At 38.7% G+C, this 24209-nt stretch overlaps 1 protein-coding gene across 10 annotated transcripts in view; it reads left to right on the top strand.

The window, feature by feature from the left end:
* KIF13A (kinesin family member 13A) overlaps positions 1-24209 on the top strand; it is a 94710-nt gene that overhangs the window by 15348 nt on the left and 55153 nt on the right. For all 10 annotated transcript variants that reach the window (XM_081057679.1, XM_081057684.1, XM_081057687.1 and 7 more), the window contains exons 4-11: positions 1158-1245; positions 2893-3027; positions 3711-3823; positions 10883-10994; positions 11392-11604; positions 14041-14151; positions 15957-16091; positions 18870-19000. In XM_081057679.1, the coding sequence (XP_080913805.1) occupies positions 1158-1245; positions 2893-3027; positions 3711-3823; positions 10883-10994; positions 11392-11604; positions 14041-14151; positions 15957-16091; positions 18870-19000 (1038 nt within the window). The remainder of the gene's footprint in view (positions 1-1157; positions 1246-2892; positions 3028-3710; positions 3824-10882; positions 10995-11391; positions 11605-14040; positions 14152-15956; positions 16092-18869; positions 19001-24209) is intronic.

The following is a 24209-nucleotide window of genomic DNA, read 5'->3' as shown; positions in this document are numbered from 1 at the left end:
CTCCCAGCAGCAGCGTATAAGAATTCCAGATGTCAGACTCCATCATAAGCACTTGCTGCTGTGCTAGACTTGCTTCTTCGTGCCCACGAATAGCATTAAAGACTCTGGTCGTGCAGGCGGAGTGAACTGAGGTCTGGATCCGTGTGCATCAGAGACGTGCCCTTGGTCCGCCCTGTTTAGAGTGCAGCAGCATTGCTTATTGTACTGAATTTTCATCCTTCAGATAAAGTTTCATCCTTCAGATAAAACCTACTTCATAAGGTTATTCTAAGATTAAGTGGGATATCTCTTAACGTTCTTAGGGAACAGTGCCAAGACTTTGCGAAGCACTCAGTGGTTCTTAGCTCCTTTTTTTCCACACTCGAGTGATGCCAAGTATTCACTCTTGATTTGAAAGGTGATTAATATCTGATGCCATGAAAAATGGTGACATATACAATATGGTCATAATGTATATAGCTTGATTTTAATCTCAATTATCTGTTGATAAGCTATTCAAAGGAATACCAAACCAGGTTTGCCATTTAAAAATTCAAAAAAAAGCCCCAAACTCTTCGCCAGTAGAGCCAATTCTAAATGTTAGATAAATATCAGTAACTACAAACAGCTGCTGTACTATAATACCACTTTCTGTGTAAAATTGTCAACATAGAAGCAGCATAAATCTATACAGACTTGCAAAAGTAAATTAAAAATAAAACACTTTAATATTATTCACTACTTGGTCAAAACTTTAAAATATTATATCCTGATATTGTGCTTATTTGTAAAATAACCTTAAGGTTAAATTTAGTTGTGTCGTGTTCTTTGTTTGGTTTTCTTTTCTTTTTCCTGCTATATAAAAACTGAAGTTAATTTACTAAAGCAAGTTGGCCTAACCTAGTATTCTGTGTGCCGGCTGTTTAGTTTGGGAGTAGAGATAGAATTTTTTAAATAGTAAGTTACTTTAAATAGAAATCAGAGTATAAAAGACATTCCTTATAATAAATGCTGTTTTGCTAATCTAAATAAAGTAGGATATTTTATTTCTGGGATATTTTTTGATCATTAAAAAAATTCTTTTGAAACTGCAGTCTTGGTTTATGAGTACTTAAAAAGAAAGAAAAGCTTCCCAAGTTTTTTCTGATTCATTCATTCCTTTTTCCTTCCTCCCAAAGGAGCAGACAGTCTCTTAAAGTTCGAGAGCATAAAGTTTTGGGACCATACGTAGATGGCTTGTCCCAACTGGCTGTCACTAGTTTTGAGGTAAGTGGTATTTTTTTTTTAAATGTTTAAATAAGTGACAGTAAATCAAAGAGTATAAGTGATGTTGAATATATTTTTATGTGAATGCTTTATAGCATACTGATACCATTCATGATCTCTGAAACCCAGTATCAGCACACCCCAAACAGGAAAAAAGGGCCTTGAATTACTCTTCTACCTGCTTTGTTGTGAAGGTTTCACAGTGCAGCTGAGAGGCCCAACGTTTTGAGCTTGTTGAGTATTTTCACTAATACCACTCTGTTGAAACTGTTCTCCTTAACGTTGCCATTGATGTCCTTCTAGACAAATTTGGCCAATGTAAACATATTCGGTAGTTCATTCAACACCCTCTCTTTGACAGGGTCTCCTACTTTCGTTTCCATTACTTTTCACTCTTCTGTTTTTCTGAATCGATCCTCTCTCCATTGATTGACCTGTTTCATTTTCCTAGTCCTTGATTTTAATGCATTCTTACCTCCTGACTTGATGTTTTACCCTTGTTTCTATTGTCATTGCTTTGGAAATCTCATAAAACAAACGGCTGTCTGTTGCTGAAGAATGCCAGCGAATGACTGAGTGATTACACCCCTATGCTTACGTGTGCTGTCTGTGTGTTGTGGCTGTCCCATCCTCATCTCAGCCTGGTACGACTAAAATTAACCTGTGAGGTAACTCTCTCTAGCCATGTAAATGAAGACATTTTTCAGATAGGTACTGGGCATATTGGGGTGGTCATTTCGTAAGTTATGTAAGTGTCTAATCATTGTGTTGTACACCTGAAACTAATATAATATTGTATGTCAACTGTAATTGAAAAAAAATTTAATTAAAAAATAAATGAAGACATTTTTAGTGTTGATTAAACCAGAGATAGTGTAGTCATCACTATAAAAACACTTAGATTTTATAACGAACGGAGGCTCTCTGGCATAAAGTTGCCAAGTCAGCACTGGTTCGTAGCTCAGTGTGATTGGAGTCAGTGTCCATCTCATCCTGTCACTTACTAGTAAGAACCAGGGAGCTTGTGATTTGTATCCCAGCTCTGCCTCTTACTAGGTGTGAGGAGAGTTATTTGACCTCAGTGAACTTCAGTGTCCTTGTATGGGAAATCTATAAAATACTTTTTTTATAGGGTTTATTCATCAAACATCGTCTGAGAGCCCATAGGTTCCAGGTGTTCTAAGGCAGGTGTACAGAGGTGAATAAGGAAAACTTCCTGTCCTTGGAGAACCACAGTGTTGGAGGGGGGAGGCAAATAAGTAAGCAACAGCTAGGTACACAGAGTTGTTAAGCCCAGAGAATTAGACTAAATTAAGGTAACCACTGTTAATGTGGTTAATGTGAGTATCTGGAGTGCTCAATAAATATTAGCCCTTTTCTCCCCTGGCAACTTACAAGGAGGGGGTACTTAATAGAGAAAGAAGACACTTGCAGGTTGGACAGAATGGGGGGAAAATTTCACACACTACTAGAAAGTGCTGAGGGAGGTGAAAGCGCAAAACATGCTTGATGGAGGAACGATACGGAGGTTTTTATGGTAGGGTGGTGACGAACCGGTCAGCGTTCATAATTAATACATATACCTGGTGGGCAGGACTGCGTGACTATGTTTTTGCCTCTAATATTTTCCTTATGCTTTGCCTCTAGGATATTGAGTCACTGATGTCTGAGGGAAATAAGTCGCGGACAGTAGCTGCAACCAACATGAATGAAGAAAGTAGCCGCTCCCACGCCGTGTTCAACATCCTCATCACACAGACACTTTATGACTTGCAGTCTGGGGTGAGGACTGGGTAGCTCCTTCGGTGGCAGGAAAAAAACTCAAAATATCTTCAGGGGAGACGTGTTTTATGGTTGGGTTCATCTGCTGAGAATTTTATGCCTGCTCTTCTGTTTTCTAGATGAGCTACTTGGCTTAAATCATTGAATTTCTTAGGTCTTTCTTAATATATAAGTTTTAAAAAAATACTGGATTTCTTATGTGCACTCCCTAAAGAGCACGATAATGTCACCATACAGCTTTTAATGTGTATCCTTTCATACTGAGACTCCCCTAAAACAACTGAGTCCACCTCATAGTTATTAAGGGATATTAAAGAGGAAACCACAACATTTAGCCTAAAGAATGTTTTCTCAAAAGAATAGGAATTTGACCTGAGTGTACAGGAATCATGTACAGTATTTCCTCATAGGCACATAAAATCTCCATCTTTATGGCTGTGTTCTGGAAAGCCAAGGGTGCTTCCTACCCAGTTGCAAAACAAAATGCTACATTACCACACCAATTAAAAATTTTACTCTGAAATCGCTAGGCCAAATAAAATTTCTCATCGTTAAAAATCTTGCTGAGAAGTTTGCCCTGTTGGAGCGGATGATTACTCAGGTGACAGTGCTGATGTATATGCAGACATCTGTGTGGTGTTTGCATTCATGGATGTTTTTTCTCTCTTGTTTCCTACAACTAGAACTCTGGAGAGAAAGTCAGTAAGGTCAGCTTGGTAGACCTGGCTGGTAGTGAAAGAGTGTCTAAAACAGGAGCTGCGGGAGAGCGACTGAAAGAAGGCAGCAACATTAACAAGTAAGGTGGCTGGCGCTCGCCTGGGGCATCACATCTACCTCCTGTGTGCCTGGGGGGACTTGCTGCAACCTAAGGAGCCAGGCGCTCTGAGCAGAGGTGGTTCAGGGTCTATGCCGCTTCAGTAAACTGGGTTGAGGGAAAACAGCAGCTTGCCTGTAATGAGATGCGTAACGTTTTTTTAAGTAAAGCCACATGGTGCAACCCCACACACACATTGTACAAACATTTAGTGTATTACTGTAGCTGATGTAGCCTTAGATCAATGCAAATCACAATTTTGTAAATCAAACCATGTAGTAAATGAATTTGGGGAACTTAACTCTGAAAAGGAAATCTGCTTTGATTCTCTTTGTCAGGCTACTACTGTTTTAAACATCAATACTTCAGAATAAAAATGAGCAGTTATTGAATTCCTGCTATTCTGCAGTCTCACTGTTTGTTATGGGTGCCTGCGGTGTGGCCAGTGATTCAGTGAAGGCTGAACGAGAGCGGTGGTGCAGGACGTGTGGGAGTTTGCCAGGGAGACAGGGAGACACAGCCATTCCACATGGAGCGTGCAGCAAAGGCGCAGACAAATGAAGGACCTGTGCTTTCCACAGTGCAGGATCCCAGATGGCGCCTGGGACGCATATGAGAGGAAGTCACTCTGCCTTCCACACGTGAGGTGGCAGAGTTTGCATTTAAGAGGGTGCACTCAGGCCAGGCCGCCTGCGTTTAACCCTGCCCCTCCCACTTATTAGGTATATATGCATATATCATGGGCAAGTGATGACACCTCTCTGTGCTTCATTCTTCTTGTCTGTACAATTGTGATAATAATGGCACCTACCTGATAGAATTGTTGGGGATTAAATGCCCATAACGTGCTTAGTTAGAACAATGCCTGGCACGTAGTACGCACTGAATAAATATTGTTTTTATAATTCATATAAACAGCATAATTGTTATCTTTATTCCAAGTTCAGCAGAAGGTAGTTTAGTTTGTACTTGTAGTATTTTTCTGTTGAGACATGTAACTTGAGGTTTTGTTTAGCACAGAAGGTAACAAGAGATAACATATTCAGGAACGTGTTTGTGCAGCTTGCATTTTTAAATATGTTGGCCCATTATAATCTTAGTATACAAAAGTTTAAAATTAGAAGTAAAATATTGCCCCCTCGATCAGGTGGACACAGCCACACTCACTGCAAAGATTGCTGTTTTAGGGAGTTAATCTTCCAGTCATCCTGTCTCCTGCTCTGATAACAAAGGATTTTGCTATATTTCATGACAAAGCGTTACAGGAGCCCAGAATGGCACTACAGCTCTGCGTTCTGAAATCAGCTCAGGAACCAGGATGGGAAAGCAGAAATGGGAGTGTGAGGGAGCAAGTATTGAAGAAAAGATTGTTTACTGGTGCTGAGGCCTGCCAGCCCTTGGCTTGCTGGTTGGGCTCGTGGCAAAACACTGGAAATTCTGTGCTGGAGATTTGTGGGTATGGCCTTGATGTGCCATGATCACTAACTCCTGTTGACCTCTTAGGATAGTGCCCAGCACATAGCAAGCTCTACATAGGTGTGTGCTAATAAAATAAAATAATACAATAAATTGCACCTATTGCCTGCGAGTTCCACAGATAGCTTTTTAAGCTTAAAATCAGTGCCCAGTTGAGTGCTAAAATTAAAGAAATCTCTGACATGTTCCCTAAGCTTTCTCTTGGCCTCCTATTTGGGCTTATATTGGTGGCCCATTAATAGTCCTCGTAAGCAGACCTGTCAGGGACATCACACAGACCGTCGTGTCTGTTTAATGGGCTATGGATTTAGGAGCTGCGTCTCTCCTCAAGCCCTTACGAGCCTTAAAGTACACATATTCCTTCATCTGGAGAGCTGAGGGGCTGTGTGACTGCGCCACCATGGCCTGGTCGGGGCCTGGTAGGTGCAGGGTATCAGTACACTATCTTCATAGGGAAACACATCTGAAAAATCAGTCTGCTACTCCACCTGTCTGTGGAGGGGGGAATGAGGACACCTTTCTTGTCTTCTGGAGACTGGCTAGGTCAACTTTCCTGAGAACTCATTTAGATCACAGAACACTCTCTCTAATGTCCCAAGCAGTGTCATTGAAAATGATTCCATTTTATTCTCAGCGATGGCCAGTCTTTAAATGCAAACAATGTCCATCTAGTGAGTATTATTCTCAGTCTCATTCCATTTCAGTTACTATGGTTAGTAATAAAGCATATACTAAACATTTCCCAAATGTGTCCTACCAAAGCTATTCTAGGGATATTAATAATATGTTGCTCCTAGGATTCTGTTATATAATTTGTGTTTTAATACAATAACTTATAAGCTTAATATTTCTAATGTTTCATGTGACTCAGTCCTCTTTTTCTTCTTCTTAAGTAATTTCCAAGACTCATGTTCATTTCCTCTTGGAAACCACTTTAAATGGGTATTGCCTGAAAAACTGAACATAAACTAGTACCAAGGGAGAATAAAAATGGCCTGCTTCTGTCTGTTATGTAAGGGTGGGTAGGGGGTCCTTGTTAGTGGACCAGTTGTACTTTTCAGGGCCCAAGTATGTGGGGGAAAAAAGGTCTGAATAGACGTCTTTACATTTAACATGAGAGACCCATAAAAAACAGCAAAAATCTTCTCCTTTGGCTAGAGTAGCTACATCTTTTGGGGCCTGTGCCCTTGTTGCCTCAGTATTTCCAAAAGCATTTTTGTGAAATACTAGTTCCTCAGGTGGCTTTGGGAAGAAAAGAATCTCTGGACAAATAATTTTGAGAAAGGCTACTTGTAAAACTTTCCTTTGGAGATAGACAGTGCTGAAAGCTCTGAGAAGTCTTGTGGTAATGAATCCCATATAACTTACCATTCCCTGAACTTATTGATGACAGAATTCTCAGTATAAGTTAAAATCTCCATAACAAATGTCCAGAAGAACTTGTTTTTGGAAACGTTAGTCTATACTTTATTATTACACCACAGCAGTTGAGATGGAAGTGAGATTGGGAATGATACTCAGTCGATGAATGTTGTTTGATTTGAACGATTTCCATCAGCCATCATAAAACAACGGTGATTGGAAATGAGGCCTATGCTATAGGTTGTTACGGTTTTCTTTCCTGTCAGAGGATGGCACAGTCTCTTCCCTATATTTTGCCTTTCGTATTCTTTGCATTTCTCCTTCACTGGTAAGAGTAGGAACTTCCTGGGGAAGAGTACTTAACTCAAATCCACGAACTTCATCATCTTTCCACTAATTCTTTAAAAGCAAGGTACTGCATTCTGCTGTAAGCAGCAGAAACCAGCTAAAGTGACAGCGAAATGATGCATTCATTTTTCTCACTTGGCAAGAAGTCCAGAAGCTGGAACAGCACCTTAGAAATGCTGTCAGGCACATATCTCTGCTGACCTCAGTGTGTGCACGTGTTGTCCTCATAACCTTAAGGTGATTCTACCATTCCAGGTGTGTCCACCTGTATTCCAAAGGAGGGAAAAGGACCACTGGCTTCTGTCAGCTGCTTAATGTACCTTTTCTATCAGGAGAACAATAGCTTCCTTGGAAGCTCCTCCCAGTAATGTCTTCCTACATTCATTGGCCAGAACTGTGTTTCATGGCTTCCCCAATTTGCAAAGGACACTGGAAAGTGGAGTTTTTAGCCTGGCACATGCTTCCCAGTAAAATAAGATTCTGTTAGTAAGGAAAAGGGGAAAATGGATATTGGGCCAGCACCCACAGAGCATACCAAAACCACCATTGAATCAGTCCTTTTTAGAAAGAGGTCCATGTTCTTCAGTATATTCTACTCTGCAAATACTTACTGAGTGCTTTCTATAAGCCAAGCAGTAATTGCATGGAGGAATATGTATGGCAATAGAGTTGTCACTGCCCTCGAGGTCATCACAATCTAAGTACAGAGAGATAAAGAAATAATACAGGCATGCCTCATTTTATTGTGCTTTGCTTATTGCGCTTCACAGATGTTGCTTTTTTTTTTTTTTTTTTTTTTTTTTTACAAATTGGAAGGCAAGACCCTCCACCAGCAAAAAGAGTATGACTCACTTTATTAGTGATACTTGCTTTATTGTGGTGGTTTGGAACCGAGTCTGCAATATTTCCGAGGTATGCCAGTAAACAGCTAACTGTGGTGAAGTTTAATAAATACTGCACTTAACAATCTTAGAAAATGATCATTGGAAAAAATAGGTAAAATAACATATTTGAAATAAACCCTAGAGAGTACAGATAACTCATATCACATCATATCCATTCCTACCGCGTTTCCCCCAAAATAAGACTGGGTCTTACACCATATTTCCCTGAAAATAAGACTGGATCTTATATTAATTTTTGCTCCAAAAGATGTGTTAGGGCATATTTTCAGGGGGTGTCTTATTTTTCATGTACAACAATCTACATTTATTCAAATATAGTCATGTCATCTTCTGGAACATCATCATAGCATGCTAAATGCGTCCATCTGACTGACAGTCTTAACTGGGGCTTATTTGCTGTATAGGTCTTATTTTTGGGGAAACACGGTAAGAACAGGAATCTGGTAGGTTGGAATCTGTAGGTTGGAGGAACATGCAGAAAAAAAAAACCCTGGAATAGTTAAAAGAATTGTCTCCAACTGAAAATTCTATTTTGATAATTGCAAAATGTGAAAAATGCCCTATATACTATATTAAAGTAGAAATATGTTTTTGCTTTATATTGAACTCCTACTTTCCTTTATTGGTTACATGTCACATGCAGTTTCCTTTCTGAAAGTTGTTACCTTTGGGAGGAATACTTGCTGATTTTTTTTTTTTTTTGATTAATCCAAATCATTCCCCATTGGCCTCACCCCTAGCCCCAGGTAACTACTACATCCGTCTCTATAGATTTGCCTGTTCTGGATATTTCTTATAACTGGAATCAAATAATATGTGGCTATATTTTTTCCCTAGTGTTTTGATAATAGATTACCACAAACTGGGTTGCAAAATTTATTTTCTTGCAGTTCTGGAGGCCAGAAGTCCAAAATCAAGGGAGCAACAGGGTTTGTTCCCTGTGGGAGCTCAGAGAAAAAATGTATTCCCTGCCTCCGTCCTAGCTTCTAGTGGTTGCAGGCATTGTTTGGCTTGTGGACGCATCACTCTAACCTCTGCCTACGTCTTCATATGGTGTTCTCCTGGTGTGTCTTCACATGGCCTTCTTATTCAAACTGCAGTTATTGGGTTAGAACCCTCCCTAATCCAGTGTGGTCTTAACTAATTTCATCTTCAAGGACCTTGCCTCCAAATAAGGTCACAGTCTGAGGTTCTAGTGGGCATGAATTTGGGACAGAGGGGCATTATTCAACCCAGGATGGTGGCCTTTTGTATTTGGGTTCTTTCACGTAGCATAATTTTTCAAGGTTTATCCATATTGTAGCATGTATCAGAGCTTCATTCCTCTTTTATGGCCAAGTAATCTTCCATTGTATGGACATAACACATTTTATTCACCCCTTCATCATTTGATAGATATTTGGGTTGTTTCCACATTTTGGTTACTATGCATACACTGCTATGTACTCATTTTTGCGTGAACATATGTTTTCATTTGTCTTTGGTTGGACTTGTTTAACTTCTAAATCTGTCAGTTATGATGTATGTATTTATGTCACTTTGTGGTAATGGCTGTTAGTTACCAAAATTCTCATTCACTTTCTGCCTTTTGAATTTGCTTTGTATTTCAGTGACTTTTCAGTGAGTCACGTATGGGGAATTATATTTTGTGGGAAACACACTTTCTCTCCTTTCAACTCAGTTTCAAATCTCTTGTTAATATTTGAAATTAAGCTATCAAGTCTTTTACTTGCTAACCTCCGGCCACTTGGTGATTTGTGCCCTTCCTTGTTTTTATAAATGAGTAGTAACATGTGATTTTTAAAACTATTTTGAGAGCATTTTCTCTTTGTGATATCATGTAGCTTTCTTTGTAATCCTGGGAGATCTCCTGAGGCTACTCTTTTCTGACTCCTAAAGTTGGGATCCAGTTGTTTTCCTCTTAGAAGAGCAATTGGAAACTTAACTGTGGCACAAGAGGATGGCTTTCATCACTCAGTGCCACAAATCTGTTGTCTCTGTGGCGCTCTTTTCTCCAGGTGCAAAGAACATGTATTAACCACCAGGGAGAGCTTAGTAGCCTAGACCAGTGGTTCTCAAACTCTAGGCTCCATCCGAATCACCTGGAGGGCTTGTGAAAGTGCAGATTGCTGGGTCCCACTGTAAGTTTCTGATTTAGCAGTCCTGGGCTGGGGTCTGAGAATGTGCATTTCTAATAAGGTCCCATACCACCTTTGAGAATCATAGGCCTTGACAACTAAATGTGTTTGTCACTTTGGGTATCCTTCAGCCAAGGCTTCTTAAAGTTTAAGAAGCATATGAATCACTTGGAGATACCTTTAACCGGTTCTGATTAAGTAGACCTGGGGAGACTTCCGAGCTTCTGTGTTTCTAACCAGCTCTCAGGTGATGCCAGTGCTGCTTGGAGTAGCGGGGCTTGAAAGAGTTAACCACATCCTCTGCTTGGGTAGTTCTTTCTGTCAACTATAATAAATCTACGTGAAATAAACTTGCCAGCTTTCAGCCGATGAACACTATATATCTTCTACTGTGTAGCAGAAGGGGACTCTGCAAGTTATGTGGTGATTCTGGGAAACAAAATTGAGGCCACAATGGTCCAGACTAGATCTAAAGAGTAAATGGTCCAAATTTGTAACATAATATTTGGAGTAAATTAAAATTCTCCAGTGTTTTCTTTTAAATGTACATTTCCAGGTTCTGAAATGTATGTCACAGGTTGTGTGAGCAGAATAGATTCGTAAAGATGTTCTGAATTCATTCTTTTAAATCAATGAAGTTACTTTTTGTTTTTTTTCCTCAGTTTCTTGGCAAATTAATGTAGACTTGATTGTATCAACTTTAGGGCTTTATTGTTCTGCATATTTTATACTTACTACATAGAAGGATTATTGTTTTATGAAAATAAAATAAACATGTCATAAAACTAATTTAAAAATTTTTCTCTTGGCAGATCACTCACAACCTTGGGGTTGGTTATATCATCGCTGGCTGACCAGGCAGCTGGCAAGGGTAAAAACAAATTTGTGCCTTATCGAGATTCAGTGCTCACTTGGCTTCTTAAGGTAATTCACTGTTCCAGTATTCTTTTCCAACTAAAAATTGGCTGTGTCAGAGGTGACAGCTGAAAGGTGTGTGCAAAGCTAACTAAATATACAGTAAGCAACGACAATACTGTACTGTTAACCTAATTCCTAGGAACACCGAATGAAAACTCGTTTCTATTGGTTTCTATTGCCTTTTATTTCATTATAGTGCTGTTGGATGGGCATTACTCATTGTTGTGACTATAGAGGCCACATTTCATCTTGCCATAAAGTTATTTATGAAATACAAGCCCATTTCCACATAGCATTTTCTTCACAGAGAATAATGTCATACATGCATGTTTACTGCTTTCATCATACATATTGTGCATGGAATGGGCCTTGTTTCCAAGATTCTATTTGAAATATTTTGCAGGACAATTTGGGTGGCAACAGTCAGACCTCTATGATAGCCACCATTAGCCCAGCAGCAGACAACTATGAAGAAACCCTCTCCACATTACGATATGCAGATCGAGCCAAAAGAATTGTTAATCATGCTATTGTAAATGAGGATCCCAACGCAAAAGTCATCCGGGAGCTGCGTGAGGAAGTCGAGAAACTGAGAGAGCAGCTCTCCCAGGCTGAGGTAATGTACAGCACAGGAAATGTTGTCAATAATACTGTAATAACCATGTATGGTGACAGGCAGGTACTAGACATTGCAGTGATAGTTGCATAAGGTATATAAATGTCTAATCACTATGTTGTACACCAGCAATATGGCATTATAAGTCAACTATGATTTAAAAAATAAATTAAAAAATCAAAAACCAGCCCGGTGCTCCCTGTAGTTGAAGTACTCTGGCCTGTGATATCTGAGTGGTAAAGACATGCAGGCTTGCTTGAAGTTCTAGGTCATCTCCATGTGGTTCAACATCGTGGTGTCAATTGGTGTCTACTGCACACTAAGCATTGTGAAGACAGCATGAGTAATGTAAGGCTTCTGTCCTACAAATTAACAGTCAAGGAAGCAGACAATTGGGAGAGAGTTGCTGCTACTGCCTGATTATTTGCTGTAGTAAATCAGTTGACCATTGAGGACACAGAACTCTTCCAGTGTGAAATCCTAAGAACCAAATGTGCTGTTTTTATTAGCCCTGTAGACTATATTTCCAAAGGGCCTTGCAGTTTACAGAGAAGTTAGTTAGTGTGTCATCCTCTCCTTAAGTCGTGGAAGACAGCATGATCAAGGATAATTAAAGGTTAGGAATAATTCAGAAATCTTTTATTTTTTTTTCATTTGTATCAGCTCCTGGGAGGAAACAAAATCAGTAAGTTGGCATTGCTGCCACCTTTTCTTGGCTTTGCCCATACTTTAGTAATCACACCCTCTTCCTAATGGCTGTTGCTTTATGTAAGTTACCGGGTAAGGTGCTGTCTCATTTGAAATAGGTAATGACTGAGATGGAGGCGAAGTACCTTAGGTGAAGTCAGAGGCTTCCTTCTGCATGCCAGGACTTGGGTGTGTACCTAAGGCTTTTGAGTTCACATTCCTTCAGACTACCCTCTTCTGACCCCACTTCAGTTGGGAGAGATTTTAGTGTGGGGAAAAAAATAGTAACAGCCATTATTTATTGAGCACTTTTGTACTAGGCACTGTTTAAATCCTTTTTATTGACTTATCTAATCACAAAAGTCATCAATGGGAGATAAAACAAGCAAAAGGAAGTGAAGTCAGGGATCTGAATACTCCATTAATTGGTGATCCTGGCAGTTGCCTTATAACTTTTGTTTACATGTCTTTCTCTTCTTCCAGGGTGTGAGCTTCTGTAGTTCAAGAAGCTGTGTTTTATTAACTTCTTTCATCCCTAACCCCTAGTACAATACTGATACTGGAAGGCACTTAGCACAATGCCTTGCACATCCTAAGTGCTCGATAAATGTTGCTCTTTTTGTGATTAGCATCATTATAATTGTCATTCAGTACATCGTGCATAAATTTTTTAATTGATGCAAAGAATGATAGCAAAATACCTGAAAAATCAAAATGCTGATAACATTTGAAGAGAGTGACCCAGGGAGGAAAGTGTAATGCTTCTGGAATTTGTTTAAAGGTGTATGATTTATTTCTTTCCTCTTGTCTCTGAATCTGCATTTCCACTGTGACCATATACTTGGGGCCAGTTGGCCAGAACATTGCCTGGCTGAAGGAGAGAGGAGCCATAGAGGGTTCACCCAGAATGTTCACGTGTACCCTTTTACCTAGCAATGAATGTCACTGTAAGGGTACGTTAATATTGTGAGGCTCGGCATCCCTGGCCAGCTTCCAGATCATTGTCACTTCAGCTTCTTGTCCCAGCTCTACCATCTTTCTGGTTCATAAGGTTATGGTTCTCTCTAGAGGCTCATGTTGTTATAGGGTGTCAAAACATACTGTTGCCAAGTAAAGGCCTCCCCAAATTTTCAAGCTGCATATGTCTGTCTTTAGACCCCTTAGTTGTTCTCACTGAACAAACTTAGAGGGAAATTATTGCTCTTTTAACCAGATGTCCTGCTTCCAAGTGAATAATAAATATGCTAAGCTTATATTACCATCAATATGTAAAGTAGTTTAAAGGGCCCTGATTGAAATTTTAAAATGAATGAGAAGAATCGTCACCTTCCCTGGTAGGTTAATATAACTGGAATGTCTTTATTGGTGATGTGCATTGATCTTTGTCACATTGAAAAAGAAATCTACTTAAGTAAACTTTTTTCTTACTTTCTATTTTGAAGATGAATTTTAGCCTCTTTTAAGTCTTTAAATGTGAAATTTAAGTATGATGGATAAAATTACTCTGTCATGATTTGTATCAGTTTAATTCAGGGCACTAGTATTTCTTTTTCTCCTTCAAATAGTAGCAGCCATCTGCCTCTTATATTTCACTTGATTAATAAAGGTCCAAAACCCACCCTGACAGTGTACAACTTAATTGCTTCCAACAGACTGTTGATAACTGCTTAAGAAGGACAATAAATGATTGTCTTGCTTATAATAGTGGAAAAAATTAGAAAATCAGATAGCTCTGGTTTCATTTTAAAGGCTATGAAGGCCCCTGAACTGAAAGAGAAGCTTGAAGAGTCTGAAAAGTTGATAAAAGAACTAACAGTGACTTGGGAAGAGAAGCTAAGGAAAACAGAAGAAATCGCACAGGTAGCTGGGTAATTTAAACCTAAAATATTGTGATTCTCTTTTATTTGCTATCTTTTCTGTATCGTGAGTCACTTGTCATCCTCAGAAAGTCCTTTGATAACCTGTTTCTGCTGAACTAGACACTGTAAAAATCAGTTTTAGGTGCTTTGTATCTTTTATCAGCTACAATTTGGTTCATACACCGGGGGTGCCAAAAAAATGTATACAAGTGGTCAGCGTTGCTCAAGCAGTAGTTTGCCGTAATCAGAAGTGTCTGGACCCTGATGGTAATCACGTTGAGCACCTCTTGTAATTGCAGAAGTCAAACGTGACTTTTATTCATCTTTTGTTATTGGTGTATATTGAGTATTACAATTTTAATCCAGTTTTCCTTTCTTAAAATATGTTTACTTTTTTTGGTACCCTCTGCGTATTTGCTAGAAGTGTTGGAGAATACTGAATTTGAACAGACATGATACAGAAAATATCTTTAATGTTTCCTGCTTTTTACATTTAAACAAAAATCTGTTTTGTGATTGTAGATCTCTTGGCATAGCACATGGCTACCTGACTGACAAGAGAATTTGTAACATACTGTACATCATAGTTTTTCCAAAGTATTTGATTCTCTGGGCTTGTTAGACAATGCCATATGAACTTTACTTGAGATAAACTATAAAACAAGGACTAATTCTGCATGTGTATGTGGCTTATGAATCTCTACACTATGCATTTCATAAATATTTTAAGCTCAGTGACCACTTGGAAATACTAGGCCATCCCAATCAAGTAGCTTGAAAGCAGTAACTGGGATCTAGTCCAGCTGTTTGCTTATGTTTCTTGTAGATATCTTTATCTCTCTCCTCTCTTTCTCTTTCTCTCTCTCTCTCTCTCTCTCTCTCTCTCTCTCTCTCTCTCTCTCTCTGTCTCTCTCTGTTGCTTTCTCTCTCTCTCACGCACACACAGACACACACAGACACACTCAAGCACACACCTAACTTCCTATTCCTCTTAGTTGCTTTATGTTTTGCCATAGCACTTAACAACATTGGAAATTCTATGTATTTACTCATCTGTTTTTTTATGGTCCATCTCTTTTCACTAGATTATAAGTTTTCATGAAAGAGGGGCATTATTTTATTTGCTGTAGTATGCTCGGCCCTAAATCAGTACCTGTTACATAAATATGTCTTGAATGAATAAATGAGTGAATGAATGAATGAATGAATGAATGAATGAATGAATTCAAGGCGCTCTGCAGTAGGGACCCACTCTGCTTTTCCAGCCCCATCTCTCACTGCTTTCCCACATTTGCTAGGGGTTCTTGGCCCCTGAACTCCTCCAGGATGCCCAGAGTCTGTACTCTGCTTTCCTGTGCCCTACCCCAGCACACCCTGCCCTTTTCTTGCTACTCCCTCATTTCTTCCTGTTGAAATTCTTCTGATTCAAAAACCACCTCCAGTGTATTCTCTTCCTTAAGCCTTCCTGGTCTCCTAACCCATCCTGTCCTCCCTCCTGTGAAGCCCGCAGCGTGTTCCTCTCCCGCGGCATAGGGCTCTCTTTTGATCCCAGTTACATGGTCTTTCCCCTCTACTGGACAGTAAGCCCCTTAAGTGCAAGGTGGTGGCTGGTTCCGCCTTGGTGTCCCCAGAACACTGTTGCAAGATGTCACACATTTTAGGCTGTAAGTAAACTTGGTTGAGCTGAGCGGAATGAGTAATTTCATTGGCATTGTCCCCAGAAACAGTGACTTACACTTTCCATGGATACATCTGGTGAATAGAGCAACAAATAGAGTTCCCAGCTTTTGTCTGCTTTGTGCACAGGAGAGACAGCGACAACTTGAAAGCATGGGGATTTCCCTGGAGACGTCTGGTATCAAGGTGGGGGATGACAAATGCTACTTAGTCAACCTGAATGCAGACCCTGCTCTCAATGAACTTCTGGTTTATTATTTAAAGGTAAGAGGTATATAAATACGTAGCTACCATCCTGAGTCAGTCATATCCCACTCCCAATTGGATCTGGATGCCTGGCCCCATGATTTTGCCTTTTGTATCTAGCTTAGCCCTTGTTAAAAGTAAGAGGATTCATGGTACAGTCAGGCCACCACTGAGAATGAAAAACAGCTGTTTTGTATTGTCCTGGGGCTTTACAGTTGGGGCACAGGTGGGTCACTGAGAGTGTCAAGGTGATCCCTGGCTGTGGCGACAAGGATTCTGGGGATATCTGGTTTTCGTCACAAAGATCCTGAGACGCTCTGGAGAGTCACAGTTGTGCTCCTGGGTAATTGTAAGGAGATTTCAAGATCAGCATAAGGCTAGAACAAATGCTTATGGTAGATTAGACAGCAAGGGTTCTTTTATATCTATCTTTTCTAGACCTCCATACTCAGGAAATAACTTTTGGTTCCATAATCACTGTCAAGTGTGGCGATGGGATGTGGCCTTTTGGATTTGGCACTTTGGCGTCAGGGTATGCCTCTGACCACGATGGATGGCTTATTGTAGCAGTTCCCAAACTGTTTAGCTTCAGGACCCATTTATACTCTTTAGAAATGTATTAAGGACTCCCAAGAACTTTTGTATATCTGAGTTATAGTGTCTGTATTTACTATATTCGATACTAAAGCTGACAACATTTAAAAATACAAACATGTGCAAACATTCAGTCCATTAATCTTCATAGCCATGACATCACACATCATGTAGCCTCTGAGAAACACTGCATACTTGTGATAAAATAAGAGCACAAAACAAATAATATCGTAGTATTTTTATTCCAATAGTTTTGACCTTCTGAGTCTCTTGAATGGTTCTGTGAGACCCCAGAGGTTCACAGACCCTATTTTTAGAAATGCTGGCTTATTTTGTTAAGGGAGAAATAAGACATCTGTTTGCATTAGGGTATCCCAAGTGACACAGGACACTCAGCTCACCATGAGCGCATTTTTAATCTTACAAACCATTTCCGAGTTATGGTGGTGTATAAATATATGTATGTATGTATTTAAATAACTGTCAAGGATTAGGGACCTAGGGACTTGAAGGCAGCTTGTACACACTGTCCACACACTAAATCTCTAAAAGCAGAGAAATTATCCCCTTGTGAAAGGTTAGATAGGCACCTTGTTCAGATCTGCTAGTGAATATACAAAACGCAGTGGGGAATAAGCTAGAATTGAAGCAAAGAGTTCAGTCTTCTGTCATCCTTTCTATTCTACTTTTTCCAGAGACATAATATGGCACAAATAGCCCCCGACTTGTTGCGAGTCCACTAACACTTAAGGTCTGTTCAGGAAATGATTAAGGGGTAAGGAATTGTTTCTGAAATCTTAGTTTTGGAAGAGCAGGCCTTCCAGTTTCTCTGCTGAATAGGGAAGTATTGTTATCATAGCGATTAAATGATTTTTAGAGTAAAAGGAAAAACAAAGGGTTCACAGTCCACATGTGTGAGGTTTGAGGTCCTTAGAATCACGCCAGTCTGTACATTGTACAACCGGCAGGCCTTACTATTCTGTGTAATATTAGTATTAGATGCTCAACTCTTTTTAACATTTTAAAAGTTACATATTTTAGATTATGCCTTTTGATGAACTGCTTTTAATGGTTCTTAAATTTCTATTGCTGTTTTCAAGGCACTTTTGCTGTTAACTCAGGTGTTCCTTAAAAGAATCTTGTTAAGTAAATTGATAATATTGTCCCGGTTTTGCAAAAAAAAAAGAAAAGAAAAAAGAAACTGAAGCTCAGAGAGTGAAATGGTTTGCCTGGGGTCACATCAGTAGTAAGCTGTCAAATTAAAATTGGAACTCAAGGTATTCTGTCAAGTCCGATTTCCTTATATTTTAAAGCAGAATCTAATCACTGTTGATCAGGGTATTTTTCTCAATCGTGTTTAAACATTTTTTAAAAATTTAGTGTGTTAAGGTAAGCTTTTGACTTATGTTCCCGATATCTTAGATCTCCTGTCTGATACGTTTAATATTATCATGCGTTTGCTTTTGGGTTATTGAACTTGATCATGATAAATTTTTGTTGAGTTACTTTAAGTGTGGGTGTTTTTTTTTTAAAAAGATTTTATTGGGGAAGGGGAACAGGACTTTATTGGGGAACAGTGTGTATTCCCAGGACTTTTTTTTTTCCAAGTCAAGTTGTTGTCCTTTCAATCTTAGTTGTGGAGGGTGCCATTCAGCTTCAAGTTGTTTTCCTTTCAGTCTTAGTTGTAGAGGGCGCAGCTCAGCTCCAGGTCCAGTTGCTGTTTTCTAGTTTCAGGGGGCGCAGCCCACCATCCCTTGCAGGAGTTGAACCGGCAACCGGCAACCTTGTGGTTGAGAGGACGCATTCCAACCAACTGAGCCATCCGGGAGCTCAGCAGCAGCTCAGCTCAAGGGGCCGTGTTCAATTTTAGTTGCAGGGGGCTCTGCCCACCATCCCTTGCGGGAGTGGAGGAATTGAACTGGCAACCTTGTGGTTGAGAGGACGCGCTCCAACTAACTGAGCCATCTGGGAGCTCAGTGGCAGCTCAGCTCAAGGTGCCATGTACAATCTTAGTTGCAGGGGGCGCTGCCCACTATCCCTTGCGGGACTCGAGGAATTGAACCAGCAATCTTGTGGTTGAGAGCCCACCGGCCCATGTGGGAATCGAGCCGGCAGTCTTTGGAGTTCGGAGCATGGAGGTCTAACCGCCTGAGCCACCGGGCCACCGGGCCGGCCCAACTTTCTTTAATACTCTGTTCCTAGGACCACTCGAGGGTGGGTGCAGACACCTCTCAGGACATCCAGCTCTTTGGTATAGGGATTCAGCCTGAGCACTGTGAGATTGATATTGCATCTGATGGCGATGTCACCCTTACTCCAAAAGAAAATGCAAGGTAAGAAAGTAAATGGCTGCCTAACATATGTTGTGTGCTTTAGTTTTAGAAGAACACCGCGCCTTTCTATCTATTTGCTTCAGTTTTACCAAAGTTAAGGCTACAGTGGGTCTGTGGGAATAGCTTTCCAATTATAGAGAGTTGGAAAGCAGCATTTCAAGCACCATGTTTGGAATAGGCTGCTTTGACTAGCTAGGTTGTTTTGGAGAATATACTTCTTTTAGCTGAACTTCAATTTCCTAATGTGGTAAGTGGGGCTGATAGTAGACAGAACGTACCATATTTTGCCATGATTATGCACACCACATTTTTTGCCCAAACTTTCAGGGAAAAACATTTTTGCTTTAATTTTTACTTCAAAATTTTATTTGTTACATTTAGGTGCTTGTTTTTTGTATTATAAAGTAATTTTAGCATTTATTTTTAAACATATTATGGTATAAGAAATTTCATGTAACAAATAATTGCAAAACACAAGAACAGATACAAGGTACAAGATATTTTATATACTGGTAACAAATGTATGATATTTATGCATCATAGAAGGCCAAGAACTCTTCGTTGCTGCAAGTTCGTCGTAAGTTCAACAAAACTGATTATCATATTCCAAGGTATTATTTTGTACATGGATATCGTTATTGATTTTTAGAGTTACACTTTTAATTCATAATCATAAATAAAAGAATTAAGAACATATATATTTACGTATAAACATGTAAAAACTTATAGATACGTATAAACGTATAAAAACTACATAGATACGGAATTAATATTACTCATGTGTAATGCGCATCCTTATTTTCCCCTCAAATTTGGGCAAAAAAGTGTCTATTATACATGGCAAAATATGGTAAATCACTTGTCTCAGTGCCTTACACATGTGAATGTTGAATAAAATTAGTTGTTACTCTGTGTAATGCATTATGTAAAAGGCAGTTAATCAGATAACTCCATTGTTTTGAAAAATTACTAAACCAGGCTATAATATGTAAATTTTGAGAATTGATGGGATAATATATTTACTTTTTCATTTCTATGAAATGATGTCGTAAATTTTTTAACAAAGAGGTATAAAGTTTAAATGAAGTTCTAAAACAATATTCATTAATGCATAAATATTGTAATTCAGAGAAATAATGTTTATGAAGAAAACATTACATTTATTTCAAATTATTGTTAAAATGGGCCATATAAATTTCTAAGTGATGCATGAAATTTTGTGGGTCTTATAGTGATATAATTATTAAGATATTTAATGGTGAAATACTATTTACTTATTCCAAATTCAAAGAGTTTCTTACCTTATACTGTATCCTCCTCTATTAGAAGCTCTGAATTGTTTTCATACTCTCCTTTTTTCAGCTTTATTGAGATATAGTTGACAAATAAAATTATATATATTTAAAGTGTACAACATGATGATTTGATCATATTCTCTTCTAACACTATGTCTGTAAATCATTTTAATCAGCAAATTTTTTTTCTCATAGCCAATTTTGATTCCAGTTTTTTTATCCTACTCTTTTCTTCCCCCCATCCTGCCCAATGTCCTTCTTTCCTGGAACCCCAGAGTAGTGGTTCATTCATTTAGTGTACTCTGCTTCAGGCTTTGTGCTGGGACTGCCCAAGTATAGGAACTTAAAGCCTGATGGAGGAAAATGTATAGAAGTTACTTTTATTATATAGGACAATAAGTTATTTTTCTAAAGTATTTTTTATAACTTGCAAGTCTGATTACGGTGGAAGTGTACGGTGTTTGTAGGACTGGAGAAAGGGAGATCAGTTAGGATATATTTTATGGTATGGTTATAGGACCACAGCAAGTGCAGTAAAGGTAAAGAACAAAATGTATTTGAGAATTATTTGAAAGTCAGCAAGTTGTAGTTATCTGCTTGGGGACAGGATGGGGACTCAATCAGTGAAGGAAAAGGAGAAGTCAGCAATGATTACATGTTTTTGTCTTGAGAGATCAGATAAATAGTGGTGCTGCTGAACCAAAATAGGGAATACAACAGAAGGAACACGTTTGGATGCTGACAGTAATGAGTGGTAATGAATTCTGTTTGGGATACTTTGAGGTTTCCTCGAAATACTGATGTGGCGATATCCAGTAGGGTGTTGGATTTAGTGCTGTGAAGCTATACTAAAGATACAGCATTGGGCGTTACCAGTTTTGCCTGTCGTGAAAGTAGATCTAGAGTTTGTAGTTGAAGGATTAAACCAATGTTTTCGGATGGTCTGAGGATAATCCATGAAGGAGCCTTAGACAGGGGAGCAGGGAGTAAGTAGGAGTCAACAGAGACTGGGCAGGATATAACCATGGAAGCCAAGGGAAGAGAAAATTTTAAGGAAGGAGAGGTCAAAATAGAAGCTAAAAAGATTCAATTGGGTGTAGCAATTAGGAAGACACTAGGAACCTTGGGATATTTAGGTCCCACTTAGCCATGGGTATAGAAGGAACAATGCTAAGAATAGATAAGGAAGGTGAGAAAGTGGGTCAAGAATTGTGGTTGTGAAGATGGAAATGGAATTGAGGACAGAGCAAGAGAAGGGCATGGGGTTAAGAGACTGTCATTATTTCTTCAAATCTGTACTCAAGTCCACTAACTAATTCGTTCTTTAGTCGTGTCTCGACTGCTGCTTAGCCATTCTGCTGAGTTCTTAATTTCAGTGTCTCTATTTTTCACTTGTAGAGCTCCATTTTTTATGCCTGGTCTATTGGTAGTTTTGTTTTTACTCCCTTGTATGTGTTTAGTAATTTTATTTTTACTTATTGTCTTTATTTGTGCATTCTCTTGTCTGAAGTTGTGGGGACTCAATCCAACTCTTTTGTATCTGCTGATAATCTTGCTTCCTAAAGCAGTTCATGATTTCTTAGTTGCACTCATCCTCAGCAGTTTATCTGTAGGAATTTTGTGGCCTGGGTTAGGGTACATAAATTTATGCAAAGAGGTTTTATATTTGTTTCTTCCAAGCACACCAGGCATATGTCCAACTAGAAATTTTTATGCTAGTTTCTTGGCTTGGGTGCATTACCAAACCAGGCAGTTTCCATAACTTTCTCTTTTTTTTATTATTGTAAGAAGAACATACTATAAACAGCAAAGTGAGATGTTTATATGTGTGTTCAGTGTGTGTGTGTGTGTTTGTGTGTGTGTACACCTAGACAGAAGTCTCTAAAGATACAAATTATCACAAGAGTTAGCAAGTAAGGGAGGCAAAGCTTATGGTGTTCCTCTCTCATTTGTTCTGGAACTGTTTTTAGTTTTATTCTAGAATAATACTGCCCATTAGTTGTTTCTGAGATAATGGAAAAGGTCTATAACGGCTAAGACCACTTCGGTAACCACTAGCTAGATGGTGCTCCTGAGCCTTGAAATATGGCTAGTGATAATCAGGAACTGAGTATTTTAAGTCATAATTCAGGTTTTAAAGATTGCCGAGTGACACATTTCTATGATTGATCATCTGCTATTCCTAACATTTCTGGAGGGCTTTTTAGATACCTTAGTAAACAATGGGCAATATTTTTCCTTAAAAAAGTGACTAATGAATATTTTTTTAGTTAGAAGCGATAGGTATTCTATAAAACTTTTCAAAAAAACAAACAAAAAACATCCTTTTGATAAATGTGTATATACGTATATGTATACATATGTATATATGTGTAGACTGATATATATATATATTCTGATTTCATTTTCCCATTTTGCACATGAATAAATAGGTTCATAATTGCAGACAGGTGGGATACGGACTTTTGAAGCTTGAGTTACAAAGTTGAGAGTCATTTTGATTGGCAAGAATAAAGGGAGCATGTTAGTATAAAACACAGCACTAAAGTTTTATCATGTTTATTTATGACATATTAAAAACATTTAAGATGCTATTTCCAGAGTATTTTTATAAAGACAAAGCTAGCCGCCAGATTTGAAATATTACTATGAAGGAGTGCTTATTTTCATATGTGAGTCCTACTTATTCCATTACTCTAAGCTTTAGAGTCCTGTAAATATTAGGAGCCAGATGAGATTATATGAGAAAAGTAACTTATTAAAATAATATTCATTATTTTTCCATTAGACTTCACCTGACAGTCCTTTAAACTTTAATTAATTAGTTAATTCTTTCTACCAACAAAACTTCTTTTTTAACTGAAGAAAATATTTATGAGAAGTCTAAAATTGTCAGTGCTAAAAAGTTCTGGAGGACTTTTCCTCTCCCTCTAAAAAATGTCACAGTGACTATGCTTTAACTTTGTTAAAGGATCAGTTGATGAGATCTTGTAATAAGAACGAAACCCTATGAAAGCTTTTGCAGTGGGTTATTCAGGCAGCTGTCTTCACAGCCCCTTGACAGCTGCACGTCCCAGACACGTGGGCCAGTGCAATCCGAGAGACATGGTGTACATCATGTGTGGTGTGAAAACAAAGATGGTCTCCCCACCCTCAGTTGTTTGTTTTGTTTTTATAATCTAGTAACTATTTGGGATTTAAACATAGTATTCTTTTTGTTTTCCCTAATTATTAGGGAAAATTTCAAACATATAAAAGTGGAAAAAAAGAATAGTAGAACGAACCCCAATATGTCCATAATCCAGCTTTAGAATGTACAAGTTGTCCGTGGACAATTTTGTTTAGTTTACATGTCCCCCCCATCACCTCCTCCCTCCCCTCTGAGTTATTTTACAGCAAATTCCAGACATTATGACTGTGCCATAAATATCTCAGCTTGTATTTCTCAAAGATGAGTATTCTTAAACATATCTTCAATATCATCATACCTAAAATAATTAATGATAATTCTTGATTAATCATCATATATCCAGTCGGTGTTCACATTTCCCCGCTTGTGTCTCATAAGTGTTCTTTTTCAGTTATTTCTTGAAATCAGGATCCAGATAGGATTTAACCTTTGCCATTGGTTGTTATGTCTCTTAGGTCTCTTTTAGTCTGTGGGTTCCCCCTCCCTTTGTTCCTCCCTGACCCCCCACTACTTTTTCTTTGCATTTTATTTGTTGAAGACCGCTAGTTTCAACACTCTGGTCCTTGAGTTTTCTGTCGTCATTTGGCTTGTTGTATCCCGTGGCATGATTTATCATCTTCCACTGTCCTCTGTCTTTCCTACATTGTTATTTAGGTACAGAAGCTTGATCAGATTCAGCTTACATTTTTACAAGAATATTCCATAGGTGGTGGTGTCTGTCTCC

This window comes from Rhinolophus hipposideros, assembly GCF_964194185.1.
Source record: "Rhinolophus hipposideros genome assembly, chromosome: 8".
NCBI classification, from domain to species: domain Eukaryota; kingdom Metazoa; phylum Chordata; class Mammalia; order Chiroptera; family Rhinolophidae; genus Rhinolophus; species Rhinolophus hipposideros.
Note: the sequence above shows the minus strand (reverse complement) of the source record. Positions and strands in the feature narration are given on the sequence as shown.